Source organism: Solea senegalensis, linkage group LG11 (genome assembly GCF_019176455.1).
Source record: "Solea senegalensis isolate Sse05_10M linkage group LG11, IFAPA_SoseM_1, whole genome shotgun sequence".
NCBI lineage: Eukaryota > Metazoa > Chordata > Actinopteri > Pleuronectiformes > Soleidae > Solea > Solea senegalensis.
In genome coordinates this window covers 2838735-2856655 of record NC_058031.1, presented here as the reverse complement: position 1 = coordinate 2856655, position 17921 = coordinate 2838735, and the positions used below count along the sequence as shown (strand labels likewise).

Genomic DNA, 17921 nt, shown 5'->3' with positions numbered 1-17921 from the left:
TGTCCACAAACCAAAATGATTCAGTTATAACGATTTCTTTGTTTCATGGAGCAAAGAAACCAGAAAATTATCACATTTAAGAAGCTGAAAAATCAGAATACTTGTTTGGATTCTTTAAAAAAAAAACAGCCCTATTCAAATGTGCTATTTTGTGACTCCGGTGTTTAGAGAAGGATAGAGTAGTAGAAGTATAGAGAAGGATAGAGTAGTAGAAGGATAGAGAAGTATAAAGAATTAGCTCATGTTCCTCTGCAGGCTAAGAACACTGATTTTCCCTGTGGAACCCGGTTTTGTAAGAGCTTCTCGTACCTCAAGATAAATAGTTGAATGTCTTCTTAAGACAAATAGAACTACAAAACGTTGTTTGTTGAGTGCTAAAACTAGTTTTTCTTGTTAATGGTCATTTTATACAGTGTTTTTTCTAGTTATTTCTGTAATGTAAAGCTCAAAGGACAGTTTTGCCATTCACACGTTCATCCATCGCAGCGACGTGCAGCACTCCCTCCATCGCACATCTGTCATTCGCATTCACACACTGCCGGCAAAGTTATGAGAAGAAACCTGGGTTACTTTCTGACACTAAGCAAAGTGCAGATGAGCAGGTGTGTTAGTATAGATGCAGATCACTTCTGATACAAAGATTTAACTCTTGTCTTGATGCAGATTGATCATATCTAAGGTAAAAAAAGAAATTCTGCTCTGGCAACGTCCTTTTTGGTTAAACAATCTGGAGTTAGAAAATTCCTTCACTACCCAGTCCATAGTAGTTATTTTATCTCCTGACCTTAATCTGCCTTTAGTCTCCATCATCCCAACACCAGTGATGACATCACCTGCACAGATGAATCAATATGACATCATCTGTGTACCCGTGCACTGATGATGTCATCACTGGTGTGGTTCGGTGTCCTTTCATGTACTTGTGTGCTTTTTACACACTAACCCTACAACATATTATGGCTGCAGAGAACAACAGGAAATAAATAGGGATTTGGGAGTCGCTGAACGTGGAGAAGTGAGAAAATGACAGTGAGACGATTATGGGCCGTAAACACATGTGAGCTGACAACAGGGGTGATGTGGTTTAATCCCAGTTTTATGGAATTAAGTTGTTTATTCACAAAAATAAATGTTCTTAGTAGACTAGACCTGCTGAAAATGCAGTGTGAATGCTGGATATTTACAATCATGTGGATTTTGCTACACGCTAAACGTTCTCATTTTCAAACACTGCTGTGATGGTTGTTTATATATATATATATTCTTATATGTATGTATATATATATATTCTTATATGTATATACTTATATGTATGTATATGTGTATATATATATATATATATATATATACATATATGTGTATATATATATATATATATATATATATATATATATATATACACATATACGATATATATATATATATATATATATATATATATAATGATGCCATAATTGGTGGCCTTTCTCTAGCACTACCTGGTGACCACAGAAAGCAACAGCTGCAGCTAATCTTTATTATTTTTGGAACATTTGGCTTTTTCCGACGTTGTCCACCCAATGAAAATGAATGGAGCCTGAACACTCATCAATTAACGTTATCTGCCTGCGGGGGAATGCACATGTTCAAGTTGTATGTAATTATGGATGAAAAGGCACCTTCATCATGTTCTCATCGTCCTGTCGCCCATTCATACGTCCATCCATTATCCTCTGAGGGTCAAGTGGAACCTGGAGCTAACAATGTACACGTAACACTTAATTGGTGTAATTAGGAAAGCTTTTTTTTCTTTTTTTTTTTCTTTAATTTAACGCTCCTGAATTTGCTGTGTAAGGACAACCCAGTCTGCATATCTACAGACTGTTAGACAAAGCCAGAGTACAAACACGGGAAGAACAGTCCAACTGGATCAAACCAAAGATTTTACAAAACAGAAATAATCCAGGTCACTCAATATCAGTCCACTCATCGCCTCTTTGTTTCCCTCCAGCCTTTCACAAAGCGGGGCAACAGAACAAAGCTGTGAAGGTCCTGGAGCAGCTCACCCACAATGCAGTGGTGGAGAACAGGTTCAACAATGCGGGGTACTACTATTGGATGTTGTCTATGCAGTGTCTGGACATCGCTAGAGGTGAGACGCGTCTCTGTCTCTGTCGCTGGTGTTTTATTGTGAAACCTGACGCATTTATTGACTCATCATTTTTGCTGTTTGTTTCCACCAGACAGCGATAAACAGAGGGAGGAGATGCTGAAGAAGTTTGAGCATTTTCAGCATCTCGCCGAGCTCTACCACGTCTATCACTCCATTCAGCGCTACACAGTAAGAACGTTGTACTTCAAATCTTTACAGTCTCGTCCGCCGTTGCGGTTGGTAGGGGCCTGGTTAATTCTAGAGAAAGGAAAGTAAAAGAAAGAAGGCAAAGAGAAGAAGAGTAATGCAGCGTTACAGAAGTGCACTGCAGTGAAACACTAACGCACGAGAAGGACTTAAATCTTCCATAGACCAGACCCACATTTAATTTGATTGGCTGTCAAAATGACACGGCTACATTTAGGAAATGCCGTCTACAATGCTAAGATTTCTGTTTGGTTACGGAGGCATATTTTTCCCTTGTCATGTGCTGACAGCCCGCTGCATTTATTACGACCACTTTCAAATCAACATTTGTCCGGACATTCCGACACACCCATGTTAGTCTCACAAGACGGAAGTCTGGTTCTGCGAGATTATCTCAATCCCAAAAAATAAATAAATAAATAAATAAATAAATAAATCCTCTGGCTAAAGAAAAAAAAAAAGATAAAGATATGCTCAGAGTAATGAAAAGAGAGAGCTGATGGTGTTAAGTTCAGCTGGTGAGCACTGAAAGGGGATTTAATCCTCCAGAATTACCCAGGAGCTGCCATTATAACACTTTTTTTTTTGCAAATGCTCGATTTAAAAGTTTACCGACATGAAATAGTAATGATAGATTTGCCCTTTTTTTGGCCACAGTCAAAATGTTTTGCTTCCTGAAACCTCCCTGACCTTTATCATGATGGTAGTCACCCTGCTGTTTGACTAAGCATGATGACCACCTCATTAGTGGCCTTCTTCAAGTCCCCCCCACCACCACCACCACCACCACAACCCCCAACCCTAACCTTCTGACAAACAAGCAACTCTTGAATTATGAGCACTTCATGGGTGAGCTGGTCAGCATCAGTGACATCAGTTTGTTGTTACAGCTTTTTCGGTGAGACTGTGCTCAAAACCGCTGCAAGACAGAGGTTTGTTGTGATCCAGACCAGAGCAGGAAACCTCAGCATCTCACATTAACTCTCGCGGGCAGCCACAATAAATAAGAAACATCAACTTTTAGTCAACATTTTTTTTTTTTAATGATTCCTTTAGCAAATTCCTCCTTACCTTTTTGGATTCTGTGATGTGCGTTTAGCTTGATTTGAAATGAGAAGAAATGAGTCAGGGGATAAAAAGAGATGTTTTTATATAACCTGTGCAAATCCCTTCATTTTCCATCTCTCATTTTTAACACCAGGATGAGCCCTTTAGCTCCCACATGCCAGAGACTCTCTTCAACATCTGCAGGTTCCTCCTGAACAACCTGACCAAGAACATACCACCGGGCATTTCTAAAGTGTATCCTTCCATTTGAGAAAAGTAGTTCTATTTATAGAAAATAGAAAATATTTTGTGTAGAAAACGCTCGGAGCGTTGAATACTCGTGCCTTTGCTTTGATCTCCGTGCATGCCCTTTGCCTTGATCTGGAACGGTCCATCTCTATTCACTGACAATGGCACAAAAGAAAGTAAAAAAAAAAAGACAATAGAAGAACAAACAAAAGTCTAAAATTAAACAATCTGAACATTTTGATACCAGAGTAGTTGAAATTAGACAAACACAGCAGAAGACCCAACTCATGCGCGACGCGTTGCCACTCCAACCTATTTACAGATCAAAGGCAGACGAGAGCGGTGTCTTTCTTCATTTTCATTTGCAAAAGAAAATATCAGAAAATGTTGAATTTCAAAAATGATGTAGCAGCCCCTAGAGGGGGGGCGGAGCTACTGAACTAGATGAATAAATAGATCAAACGTGAGCACACATTTACTGGATAAACTGATTTTATATCAGAATGGTTAGGGCAGGGGTCTGCGACCTTAAGGAACCTTTTATACAGAGATACTTTATATAGACATATATATATACATATATACAGAGAATGATGGTTTGTTGCATTTATGAAATTTAGGAACTACAAAAAGAAAACATTTTGTTGCTGTTTATACCCAACCTCGTATAACGTGTAGGGAAAAATTAAACACAGAATAAGGACTCGATTATAATTTTATTACTGGATAAATTGTCAACTGTTTTGATAATCGATTTATCCGTTTGAGTGTTCTTACATAATTAAAACAAGTTTTATAATTTTTCAGCTTCTTAAATGTGAATATTTTCTTTGCTCCATATGACAAAGAAATCATTAAAACTGAATCATTTTTGGATTATGGACAAAGACATTTTAGGACATCGTCCTTTCCAGGGTTATTAATCGAGACAATAATCGACAGATTAATCGATTATGAAAATAATCGTTAGTTGCAGCCCTACACAGAATTATGTAGACGTAGTCCTTCCGTTGTTTGTGGCAAATAAATGAAAATGAAAGTGTGACATCACATAATATTTCAAACACAAGTTTGTCAAGGCTTTTTAAATATTATATTTGACATAGACGTTGGATGTGACGCACAAAATATTAAAACTCTTCTGTTGTGTAAGATGTTTTTTTATGAAACAAACTTTAAAGGAATTTGTCTCTGGGAAACACTTAAGAGTAAATATGGTGATCTAATTTTTAAGATAAGAATCCAGGCTGACGAGGAGCAGTAGATCATAGTGAACTGGGTTCTCTCTCTCGAGTTCCTCCCACTGTCCAAAGACATGCAGATTAGGGGTTTACATTACCCAGGGTGTTCCTCATCTCTCACCCTATGTCAGCTTGGCTCCACCTCCATCCACGACCGTCTAAAAAAAAGTGATATATGATGAATGAATGAATGATAAAGTGGAGAAACAGAGAGTTGAAGGTACTTGACACCATACACATACTGTACCATATAGCTGCTGAGAGAAAAAAGAGAGATGAGAGAAAGCGGCACATTCTCTGATATCTAAACAAATGATCTGATTAGAGAACTCCGTGCATATGCTATATGTGCATATAAACACATTAAACAATAAGCTTTAATGAGAAGAATACACACAGAGCCACCCACAGTGATATGAGGAGGACAAGACAAGACTTTGATGAGGAAACCATGCTGAGCAGATGGGATCAAACCCCAACTTTGATTTATAGCCTTTAGCTTGACAGGGCTGGACCTGGTTTGAATAATTAAACACACTTCCACAAAAGAATCCGCACTAAACAATTGGGAGGACATGAATTTATCAACAGTCTCTCATCCGTGAGCAGAACAGCGTGTGTGGGAGCCGCTGAAGAGGGACCGACAGGAGTGGTGCTAGGTTTTTGGATGATGGAGGAGTGCCTGTGTGGAGCTGCTACAGCTGCAACTCATTGCTCTTGTCATAGTCGCTCTAAGAGCTGCGCCCCTAACTATCCGTTTCCACATAGATACAAGTACGCATCGATGTCCTCGACTCGAAAACACAAAAAACAGACATGCATGCTTTCGTCAGCAAACACGTGATTCACAGCAGTCTTTCCTTTTCGCTTTAGGTGAAAATAAAATTATCCATCCATCTATCCGTTATCCAAACTGCTTATTCTCAGAGGCTCGCAGAAGGAGCTGGAGCAAATCACAGCTGACAGTGCCTGAGAGGCAGGGAATACCCCCTGGACAGATTGCTGTTCCATCACAGGGCCAAAATACACAGTCAAACAACCATTCACACTTATGTTTACAGCTACAGTCAATTTAGGCCTCATTCAGAGTGCCAGAAAAATATAGATGTCCTTTTTTTTGTGCATGTCCTGATTTAATCCCGACGAGTTTTGAAAGTCTGGACAGAAAAACACATGACATCAGATTCAGATTCGAGCCACATTTTGAAATGCAATTCAAAGCAGAATTTTAGTCTTCGGTCTTGAAACTGCAGCTGCTCAGGTCACATTTCAAATTGTCTTTTTGCGTCAAACTCTATGGGACGCACAACAACGAGGTCAAAACCAGCGCTGTAAGCACTACAGCACAGGAAATTAAAAAATATACCAGCCTCCTGCAGTGCACAAGAAAATCCCAGCAGGTTCTGCATCGCGACTTGTTTGGAAACCAAGATTATGCGCCTGCATTTTCCTGCGTCCATGTTTTAAAGCTGCACTACAAACACGATTCAGGCTACCACGGATATTTGAAATCCTTTAGGCATAAAGTATGATCTAAATAGACATGGGTCATTGAAAGTGCTTGAATGTTGTGCAAGAAAGTGTGTGAATGACGCTACCTACTGTTTCATGCGCCCTGCATTGCTTAAATGTAAGTAGGCTAGGCCTACACACAACAAACGTTGAGTCGTGTTTTGGACACTGTCCACTGTCTCTCTCTCTCTGCCGTTGACATGAGATTCCATGCAGAACAATGAGCGAGTCACGTTAAGCAAGACAGAGCAAATGACGTGACGTCTGGGAAATGCAAATTTCAAGATCTCTGACTCACCAAAGAAAATGAAAAAGACTGACTTTGACAATCACTTGTCCAGCTGCAGAGCGTGCTGCAAATCAATCAAAGTGGACGCCATCATGGGCGAAGCGACTCTTGCGCGATGCTCTCCCATCTTAAGCTGTATCAGCACATTCAGTCCTTAAATTTGAGGAAATTGCTCCTGGAAAGTACTTGAATTTGATGTCAACCAAGGTTTGGGAACCCTGATGGTTATACCTACTTCATTACCAAAGCAGCTCATGCAGATTGATTGGTTATGTCTGGACAGATCTGATTTGAGGTAAAAATCTGATTTGCCTGCAGTCTGAAAAGAGCCTTAGACTCTCTGATGAACCCTTAATCTTAATCTGCATGTCTGTGGACTGTGGGAAGACCTTGTTGAAACAATGAAAAGTTTAACTACATGTGAAATAAATCTAAAATAAAAGAATGTTCCTTGACCAGATGTTTTTAGCAACACCTTGTATGCGTTGGCTAAGCAGAGTCAAAAACTGGGTGCGTACAAACTGGCCCGGTCTGCTTACGAGAAGCTCCAGGAGCTGCACATTCCCTCTCGCTTCCAGGAGTCCATAGAACTGGGCAGCCTCACTATTTGCACCGAACCTTTTCACGACAGTGAGGTGAGTAAACCTAAACGCAGATGCTGCACCGTTGTTAGCCAGTGAGGCCAGTGTCAGACCGTGGATGTTCACACTTTTAACTTCCTTCCATGTCTTCACTTAAGGATCTGATCGAGGGCATGATGTGCTACCGCTGCTCCACCAACAACCCACTGCTGAACAACAAGGGGAGCATGTGCGTCAACTGCAAGCAGCCTTTCATCTACTCTGCTTCATCATACGGTCAGTGACGCATCAACACATCGTCTTCCTCCTTCAGACCTGGTATTAATATTCACCGTGAGTCAAAGTATGAACACCCCAGAAAACGTCCTCGGATCTGATTACTAAAACCAAATTTGGAGGTCGTTTGAGGACACGTGGCCTCAGGACACATTAGAGACCGTGTCCTCTGTACGGGGGAATAATGCCCTTGAAATATGTGAATTTGCCCTTGAAATTTGCATAATGGTTTGCAAAAATAGATAATTCACTTTTGCAAATCCCAAGTTGGAACTGGCCATAGGACAAACAAATCCCCCGACCCCTGTTATCCTACAAACAGTGTTTTTGTATTTGCCGGAGACGACTATTTATGTTTCTGATAAATATCTGTGGGGTGGGGGCTTCCACAGAGGTTCTGCCCCTGGTTCAGTTTTACCTCGAGGACGGTATCAGCGACGAGGAGGCGGTGTCGCTCATTGACCTGGAGGTTCCTCCCGTGGACAAGAGGGACTCGCGCTGGCAGCACATGGACAATGGTGGTATCCTTTCAATCGTTGTATGAAATGTTTAAAAACAGATGACGATGATGCTGCTTGGTATGAATTAGTTAGAAGAGTTCGTGACACCTACTGGCGAGACCGTGTAGTGCAACAAATGCAAAAGGACGTAAACGTCGTCTTCCACCCAGAACCGTTCCTCTTTGTGTGTGTGGTGTCAAAACACAAAATTCTGGCTGCTGGCGGTGAAAGATGCTGCATAAACCGAGGTCCATGCTTAAATTACATAAAAGAGGCTGCGAAAAACAAGGGATTTTTATTTCAAAGGGATTATACACTTATTTAAAGGGTAGTATATTCAATTTCTGCTAATAAAAAGTTTATACTGGACTGAACTCCTCACCCTGACAGCTCTGAGAGTTTCGCACTTACACGCCGCACATCTCCTGGAAATTAAGCACACGGCGCTGCTTCGCGCCTTGTGACACTTCTAAGAAGTTGTTTAGTCTGCATTAGCCTCGATTCTGCGCTGGTGGGTAAGCTGTCAGCGCTAAGTCATCTTAGCTCCCTGAGCTAATAGGGTTAGCCAGGCTCTCCTGTCTCATCTTAATGACACTAACCCTCTTGAGAGCCGTAGCCACAAACCTGAATTCAGGGGATTAACCTGCATTAGCCGCCAGACACTCAAGGGCACCGAGGTCTGCGCCGCTCTCCCACAGCCGCGTCGTGACTGACAGCCACGACTGATTGGCATTTTGAACACTCACTCTCAGAGAACAGTCCCCTGTGTCGAAAATGTATAATTACACTCAAACAAAACAGCGTTGTGAAGTGTGAAATGTATTCACTGCTAGTTTTTCCCCCCTTAATTGACACTAATCAGAGCTGCAGACGCTGAGGATGGATGACGGCGTCGATGATGCAGAGGAGGATCCGTTCATAGCCAAAATGAGCTTTGAGGTAAGAAAAGGACAGAACAGATGAGGCGATTAATATTCAGCCAACTGTGCAGACCAGCTGGAGGAGGTGAAAGGACGAGAGCCGTAATAGTGTGTGTGTGTGTGTGTGTTTTTGAAAACAGCAGGGGGGGTCGAACTTTGTTCCCGTCAAGGTGAGTCGCTCTGTGCTGCGCTCCATGAGCAGGAGGGACGTCCTGATCAAGCGCTGGCCCAGACCACTCAAGTGGGAATACTTCCGCTCCCTGCTGCCTGATGTCAGCATCACCATGTGCCCCACCTGCTTCAAGGTACAACTTCAGCTGTTAGAAGCATAAACATCCACAGTTCTTTCTTTAAGGGGAGGGTTGGAGATCCTGGGAAAACCTGTTCAAGCAGACTACGTTTCGAATTCAAAAGTCCAAGCCCCTTTCTTCAGACTTCCCTCCGAAGCTACGCCGCCAGAGCACAGGAACGTGCAACAAACACAGATTCACGAGCACTGCGCGGAATCCATAACTTTCGGTACGTTTTTGGATACTTGTTCAAAAGATCACAAAGACATAAAGTTAACCATGTCATCGCTTGTCCCTAACCGTTCAAACACCGCACTGATGTTCACTCTGGTCTTGGATCGCTCTGCTTCAGCCTTTTTCTTGGCTGTTTTCCCAAAAAAGCGTCTTTCGTTTGCGACCAAAACCTGTTGTTGGCGTCTTTTCAGTCTCTGAAAGCTGAGAAGCTGCACATCTAAGCCAACGTGTTGTTGTTTTTTTTTATTCATTTTAAATTTTTAACATGCAGTAAATAACTGCCAGATATTTAAAGTTATTGTGGAAAAATGGGCAAAATCTCTTAGTTACACAACATTTTCTGGCTCTTTTATGGTTAAAATAAGCAAAAAAAAGTCCAGATAGACATTTTGAGGCTTTGGTGTTACATTTTTTGTGACAATGTATTAATTCATTGTTTACATTCGGGGAGTGAAGAGGATTTTAAGCAGAAAATGATCTCCCACCCTACCTTTAAGAGTTAACTTTTTTTTTTTAAATCTCCGATCTTTTGTGTCTTCTTCCTTGCAGATGTTTCACAGCGAGGATTATGAACTTCTGGTGCTTCAGCACAACTGCTGCCCTTACTGTCGCCGACCAATCGACGAACCAAACTGAGCAACTCCAATATCGTACCACGGCTATTTTCTTTTACACATTCCAGTTTACATTTTATTTTGTGACTCTTAAATTCTGATTATTCTGGTCTTTATACTACAGTTACTGTCATATACTAATAGACTTCTTTCTATTTATTGTCAAGTTGATAAATGTGGGAGATGCTGCTTCTCAAGCTGCTTCTCAACAGAGAAGCCAAGGTGCCTGACTAAGTGACATGTGTAATACCTGGAGTGTTTGTGTGTAACAAAAGTGCTTCATCAGCTCATCTGCCCTGTTGGATTATTAGGATCAGATTACCTCGAGCTGTCATTGATTACATCACCACTTTAAAGGGAATATAGGTGTACAGTGTAAACATTATTTAAAAACACAATCATTCAGAAAAAGGCCAGAGATCTGCCATCAAGTTCATCCCACACAATCTGTACTGAATATAGGATATATATATATATATATATATATATAGGATATAATGTTAGATAAAGTTATTATTCACAAAGTGAATTGTAAATTGCACCAAATCAAAACATATGTTGAGATTTGACGCTTGGCAAATGAAGTCAAGTGCATTCCACACAATCATAGACTGAGACTCCACTATAGGATATTTATCATGTGTTGTTTAGAGATAAGAAAGTATTTTTATATTCTTATGAGTGGAAAAAAAGCATTTTCAATAAAATATTTTGGGATTTTTATTGCACTGGGTGTTTAGTTTTTTTGAACCTCTTTCAAATGAGAGCTCCACTGGTTGTGATCACACCAGTTGAGCTCTGCTTTATGGATTATTAGAAATCACGCTTTCAAGATGTAAATGAATTGGATTAATCAGGGGTGAAAAAAACGAGCTCGATGTAGTTTGTCCACTCTGAACACTTGTGATCACAGAGACTGGTTCCGTCCTCCTACTCCCTCCTCGACTCTCATCTCATCCTGATGATGCATTGATGCACATGACAGTAATGGTAGGGTTTGAAACGCCATCGCGGCGACCAATTATGTTTGAAAATGTTGAAACATGCTGCACAGCTATTTCTGGACTTTCCTTTCTGTGGCATGTGTGTGTGTGTGCATGTGTGAACGTGGGAGAGAGAGAGAGAGGAGAGAAGGGGGCTGAGATTGAGATTGTCTTAATTCCATCTCTGCTAACACTTCAGTCCATGCCTAATCTCCCCGGCCTGTTAAAAGGTACTGTGCCTCGTGGGTGGGCTGCAGAGGACACCTTACTGCCACAAGATCAATCCCTCCATCTTTCCTTTCACCCCTTCACAGTTTTTCACTCTGCAAAGACACTGTGTCATATTCTGTCTCGGAAAGGCCATCACCTTGAGGAGCCATGAACGGCACAGAAGGACCAAACTTTTACGTCCCCATGTCCAACAGGACCGGCGTGGTTCGCAGCCCCTTCGAGCACCCGCAGTACTACCTGGCCGAGCCGTGGAAGTACTCCCTCCTGGCCGCGTACATGTTCTTCCTGATCATCACGGCCTTCCCCATCAACTTCCTCACCCTCCACGTCACCATGAAACACAAGAAGCTGAGGACGCCGCTGAACTACGTGCTGCTCAACCTGGCGGTGGCCGACCTCTTCATGGTGGTCGGGGGCTTCACGGTCACGCTCTACACGGCCCTGCACGGATATTTCATCTTGGGCGTCAACGGCTGCAACGTTGAGGGATTCTTTGCCACGATGGGAGGTGAGATAAGAAGAGAAAGTAGTAGAGTATATGAGTACTCGCGTGTTTTTATTTCAGTGTAAACTGGCTCTCCGCTCTCTGTCCTCAGGGGAGATCGCGCTCTGGTCTCTGGTGGTCTTGGCCGTCGAGCGCTACGTCGTGGTCTGCAAGCCGATGACCAACTTCCGTTTTGGGGAGAAACACGCCCTCGCTGGCCTGGCGTTCACGTGGATCATGGCCCTGACCTGTGCTGCACCGCCTCTGCTCGGATGGTCCCGGTACTAAAGCACCTTTAAAATTCTATCATTATTATTATATGATATTATATTTAATACACTGTGTGTTTGAGTGTTCATACACTGTGTTTTTACTCCCTTTGATTTTTATTTCATTTCATTTTATTCTTCTACTCCTCTCTCTTTCTCTCTCTCTCTTTTATTTTAAAATGAATATTATTTTTTTATGAATTTTTTATTACTTACTCCTACTCCTCGTTCCCTGGAGGAGTGTTGGAGCATTGTCATCTAAGCCAGAATTGGGCATAGGATTAGACGAGGAAGGCAGTGGGAGGATGAGTAAATAAATAAATAATGATAATAATGCTAAGAAAAAAATGGAATATAAATACACTTGAAATAATATAATTAGTATTTATGAGAGTAGCACACAAATTAAAAAAAATAAAAATGAGGAGAGGTGGGAAATAATGTAGTATAAAGAAGGTGTGTACGAAAATTCTGGATACCCTAAAATATCACAATATTTAACTGTTATCAGAATGTACTGTATTTTTTACATTATTTTTATACTTTTACTCCCAACACAAATGTCTGTACTTTCTACTGCTCTATTCTGCTCTCAAAACAGACTTGTTTCTTTAGTTTAAATAAGTTTAAAATTAATTTGTACTTAATTTGTAAATTTTTATACGTCAGAACTTACTTTTTTACTTGACTAAATAAGTTTAAGCCTTAAGAGTTCCACTTAAGAGTGCCATTCTGTTTTTATTGTTAAGCCATTTTGCCTGTGTTGAATGAATATAGCTCAAATTTTCATCTCAGTTTCTTAAATGAACCTAAAATGGCTATTTGTTCCTAGTGGGAGAAAATACCACCTTCCCAAAAACAGCTATATATTAATATTATATATTAATACTTTTTACCACTTAAAAAAAGTTAATATTTTAAAGCTACTTCAGCCTGAAATATAAAGATCAAATACTTTTTTATATGTTTGGGAGTTTGGTTTTTTTTCGACAAAAACAGTGGAGTTGTGTAAACATACTGACCTTTGAAGGGTTAAAACTTCAAAATATTATTTATATTAAAGAAGTTTTGAAAGAAAATATTTGATGTTTTTGCCAAGGTGACATTTTCTGCCGCTAGGAGCAAATTAGCAAGTGTTTTAAAGGAACTCTTCAGTACCTTTACCATTTTATTTCTTCTTCTTCTTCTTCTTCTACTACGTAAGTAAAGAATGTGAGTAACTAGGGCGAGAAAAGTTCATATAATAAAAATAAGGATAATCTATTAATTCTTCTAAGTCTCGTTTTTATTGTATTCCACGTGGTAAGAAACACGTTGTGTAGTTGTATTGATTGACTGTCTCTTTTCCTGTGAATGCAGGTACATCCCAGAGGGAATGCAGTGTTCCTGCGGGATCGACTACTACACCCCCAAGCCCGAGTTCAACAACGTTTCATTTGTCATCTACATGTTTATCCTCCATTTCTCCATCCCCCTCTTCATCATCTTCTTCTGCTACAGCCGCCTGCTCTGCACCGTGCGAGCGGTAAGAACACCACTGCCAGACACAATATTAATAATAGGCGAGTGATACCTTATTTATCTCGTTTCGTCGTCGTCGTCTTCCTCTCCTTCTTTACCTTTTCCCCGCTCCGCTCTGCGGGGAGGTTAGAGCGTCACGGAGCGCACACCTCACAGAGATGTGAGGGATTTAATGGCTCAAGGACACTTCAGGAGGCCAGAATTGTTGCCAAAATGGCAGCTTATACCCAGGTCGTCCAGCTGAAGGGCAGTGCGCCCGCTCGCTGTGTGATCCTGATGCCCTCATTAATAATAGCATACACACATTGATAATGTATTAGTGGTTCAAAAATAAAAAATAAAATGGTTTAAGAGCAACACAGTCATTCATAATCTCATATTTTTGAGGATTAGACCACCTCTCATAAAAAAGAGAAATCTTTCTAAAGATGTTATTTATTTGGCAAACAACAAACGGAATTCACCCTTTTATACTCACATTTGAGTCGGCTCACTGGGCTTCTTCTCTGAGAAGTTAATGAAGCATAAGATTCAAAGACTAAAACCAATTTTTCTGCTCGGAAATGCAAGTAAATAACTATCATTTGACGTCTTAATCAAGAAATAATGACGTGCTTTACTATTTTTCTCCTGTGGATAACAATACTAATTATATTTTACCGTTAAAAATATCATTTCAGTTAAAGAGCGTCCACATACTGGTGTATTAACCATTGCAGAACCAGTGCTGTTACTTTGGGGCAGCTGTGGCATAAACCTTACACTGGGTGGTGGTGTCACAAATTTGTTAAGCTCTGTATAATTAAAGACTTTGATTTAATGATTAGTCAAATACTGAGGTTAAACAACACTGTATTTATAAATGAGCCTTTATAGGTCCAGTGTGTAAAGTTTAACTGGGTTTATTGGCACAAATGTAATATACTACCCTTAGTCATGCTTGTATCAGTGAATAACTGCTTTACAGTACAAAATGTTTGGTTTTTGTAGCTTTTAAATAAGCTGTTTAGGCAAGATCCTTGCTTTTATGGTACAGTGCATGTGTCCAAAAATGAAGAAGAATGACATTTTGTCTGGTGTGTGGAGGCCATTGTGGCTCCCTGATGTGCTTAGGAAAGGAAGGCGTGAGCAGAGGAGGAGGAGGAGGAGGAGGAGGAGGAGAGGGAGGAGTCTGCTCCACTAAGTCTTACACACTGGAGCTTGAGAGATGAATATTAAGTGTGAAACCTCTTCTGGTACAAACAGCCGTTCGGGGATAGAAGAAAATGATCTGACTGTAAATTACACCATAAATTCCATCACCATCATCATGACGTTGTATTGTGAAATGATCACAGTATGAGGCATAGCTGCGTCGTTGTAACGTTGTAACAGCTAGTGATTTCAAATAAAGCGATTTCGTAACGTATAAAAAGTTAAATTTTTAAGACCCTGAACATATTGTCATTTGCTGTGAAAGAAATGCGATCTCTGTGTGTCTGTGCTCAGGCCGCGGCTCAGCAGCAGGAGTCTGAAACCACCCAGCGAGCGGAGAGGGAAGTGACACGCATGGTCATCGTCATGGTGATCTCCTTCCTGGTGTGCTGGGTGCCGTACGCCAGCGTGGCCTGGTACATCTTTGCCAACCAGGGAGCCGAGTTTGGACCGGTGTTCATGACGGCTCCGGCCTTCTTCGCAAAGAGTTCTGCTCTGTACAACCCGGTCATTTACATTCTGCTTAACAAACAGGTACAGGATGTGAAGCGTGTGTCCTGTTGGATGATTGTTTATACAATTTAACTCAATTTAATCTATCATCGAGGAGCTTGTTCTCCGGGGGCTGATTTCATTTCACGCCACTTTCGTCCCAGTCAAATGTTGCACCTCTCATGCCACTAATTTAACTGCACAATTTATCTGACAGTTCAGGTTAACATTGACACAGAAAAAAAGGGGTGAAGTAATGGATGGATGGATGATTAAGTCCGGAAAAAGGGGGCAGTAATGCAACATCACAGATGCCAAATGCCGTTAAACCCTCACTCCCAACTAACCCACACTCTCCAAGTCACACTTTTATTAAAGGAAACCTTGTGTTAGTTCATGCAGGACACAGTAGTCACACTCACTCTCTCACCGAGGCAGTCAGTTTGATTACACTCCTCTCTAACATTGTTAGTGCTGCCTCACATGGCGGCGGCTGCTGCTGCTGCTGCTGCTGCTGAGGGTTTCCTTCTTTTTGTTGAACATGCTTCTTGGCCAATCCAAAGTGGAGCCATCCGTGTCAAGTCTGACCGTAATTACATTTATTGTACTGAAGGTGGGCCACGCGGTCGGTGCGGTGGTTAGCGCTCGCGCCTTGTCGGAACAAGGGTCGTTCTGCATGGAGTTGGCATGTTCTCCCCGTTTGTGTGTGTGTGTGTGTTTGCTCCAGATTCTCCAGTTTCCTCCCACGGTCCAAAAATGAGGGGATTAGGCAAATTAGACGCTCTGACTTGACCGCAGGTGTCAGCTGGGATTGGCACCACCTCATGTGGAGGATAAAGGGGTAGAAGATGGATGGATGACAATGAACACTTTAATTATGATAACAATGACGGATTTTTAATACACATTCTTTTTGAAGGTGTACTAAATATCCGTCATTGTTGTCATAATTAAAGTTGTCATTGTCATCCATCCATCTTCTACCCCTTTATCCTCCACATTTGAATAACGTAATGATGAGATTGAAATGAGAAAAGAAAAAGGTTAGATTGGACACAGAAATACAAACTATTTTATTTTAGGCTCACGTTTGTCACCTCAGACGTTCTTAACCATTCTGATGCTCACACACAGCCAAACCTGTGCTACTGTCAGTATTTTTATATGTATTCATTTTAATGTTTGTTGTTTGCCTACTGAAATAGGAGGTTATTGTGGTCTATGTCTCGTCTGATTGTCCAACAAGTCTTTACAGTTATGGTTGTGTTGCCGCGTGTTAACACTTCACAGCTCAAGTGTTTTTTTGTGTGTTTTCGTGTGGACAAAGAGGTTTTTAAGGAACTTTCTTTGTGTAGATATGGAGGAAAATTGTTGAAAAAATTGAAAATCATTATTGGTTCAAATCCTGGGACAGGCACCCAATCCCCCTCTGGTCCTGCACCTGACCTGTGTGTGTGTGTGTGTGTGTGTTCACTCCTGTGTGCAAAAATCCCAAATTCTAAATTCCATTGCTTAAAATGGCTTTACATGAAGCAGCTGAAAACGCTAATTATTCCAGTGTCGGCACTAACAATATGAGATAATATGAAAGTGACAGGGTTTATCTAACTTTGTGCCTTTGACGCTTATTTACTTTACTTTTCATGGACGACTTTGATTTAAATAAAGCATCCAAATGTCTCGGCTGATCAAAGACGTATAATAAATGTAATCCAGAATCTTTTTCTTTTCATCTTCCAGTTCAGAAACTGCATGATCACCACAGTGTGCTGCGGAAAGAACCCGTTTGGAGACGATGACGCCGCCGCCACCGTGTCCAAAACCCAGACTTCGTCCGTATCCTCCAGCCAGGTGGCCCCAGCTTGACCTGCCGCCCTCACCCCACCCTCAGCTCCTCCTCCTCCTCCTCAATGTCCCATCTGTTCCTGCACATCTAGGGACCCTCCACTGCCAAGCAGCTCTATGTCGCATCGACCGAATCCTCTTGACTTACCTCTCCACGTGTAATCGCCACACACTCAAAGAGCCAGCGTGTGTGTGTGTGTGTGTGTGTGTCATGAATCCGTTTAGTCATGGGAAGTGTTCAGATGGCTTCACAGACTTTAAATCCAGCATCGTGGGGGTGTGTTTTGTGCGCGCGACGATGCGACTGAACACATTCCAGACTCCTCACTGTCACACATCTAAGAAGATCTAATGCAATAAACCACACTGCGGCTACATGAATCCCCCCTCCCCCCTCCAAAAAAAATAAATCCAGAACAATGAAATGTATGAATATTTAGTGTAAATGAGTCGTAGTAATGAGTCATAACTTTGTTGAATATGTTTGTTTGGCAGCGGGCACATTAGACTGTCTGTCTGTCCGTCTTGTTGAATTTGCGGTGATGAAGCTGTAGTGGTTAGTTTGCTCTTAGCGTTAGAACTGAGGCGTGAGTGTAAACAGATGGACCTGAAACGAGTCTCTGCAGGGAGAAAGTGTGTGTGTGTGTGTGTGTGTGTGTGGTGATGTACATGTATTTAAATGGGTGCGAGGGTGTCAGTGTGTGTTTGCGTTAAGGAGAAATGAGGGACACGATGTTTGTCAAGTGTGTGTGTAGAATCTTTGTCGACGTTGTTCTGTGTTCTGCAATAAAGAGAAGAAGAAAAAAAAAAG

At 41.3% G+C, this 17921-nt stretch overlaps 2 protein-coding genes across 2 annotated transcripts in view; both read left to right on the top strand.

Annotated features, from left to right (window-relative positions):
- Positions 1-10812, top strand: part of ift122 (intraflagellar transport 122 homolog (Chlamydomonas)) — a 36724-nt gene extending 25912 nt beyond the window's left edge. Inside the window, exons 21-29 of the mRNA XM_044037391.1 lie at positions 1991-2131; positions 2223-2320; positions 3540-3640; positions 7146-7311; positions 7416-7533; positions 7926-8054; positions 8896-8972; positions 9094-9258; positions 10027-10812. Of these exons, the coding sequence (XP_043893326.1) occupies positions 1991-2131; positions 2223-2320; positions 3540-3640; positions 7146-7311; positions 7416-7533; positions 7926-8054; positions 8896-8972; positions 9094-9258; positions 10027-10113 (1082 nt within the window). The 3' untranslated portion in view covers positions 10114-10812. The remainder of the gene's footprint in view (positions 1-1990; positions 2132-2222; positions 2321-3539; positions 3641-7145; positions 7312-7415; positions 7534-7925; positions 8055-8895; positions 8973-9093; positions 9259-10026) is intronic.
- A 41-nt stretch (positions 10813-10853) lies between these two features.
- On the top strand, positions 10854-17404 carry LOC122776725 (rhodopsin-like). The gene is made up of 5 exons (XM_044037392.1): positions 10854-11813; positions 11902-12070; positions 13418-13583; positions 15068-15307; positions 17006-17404. Exons 1-5 carry the CDS (start codon positions 11453-11455, stop codon positions 17129-17131), a joined length of 1062 nt encoding a protein of 353 aa, XP_043893327.1. The 5' UTR covers positions 10854-11452; the 3' UTR covers positions 17132-17404.
- The last annotated feature ends 517 nt before the right edge of the window (positions 17405-17921 follow it).

Bases quoted from the DNA above. Each gene is read 5' to 3' on its own strand.
- LOC122776725 (XM_044037392.1), top strand. From the start codon at position 11,453: ATGAACGGCACAGAAGGACCAAACTTTTACGTCCCCATGTCCAACAGG. The intron at 13,584-15,067 runs GTAAGAACACCA...GTCTGTGCTCAG, and splicing joins TGCTCTGCACCGTGCGAGCG to GCCGCGGCTCAGCAGCAGGA. The intron at 15,308-17,005 runs GTACAGGATGTG...TTCATCTTCCAG, and splicing joins ACATTCTGCTTAACAAACAG to TTCAGAAACTGCATGATCAC.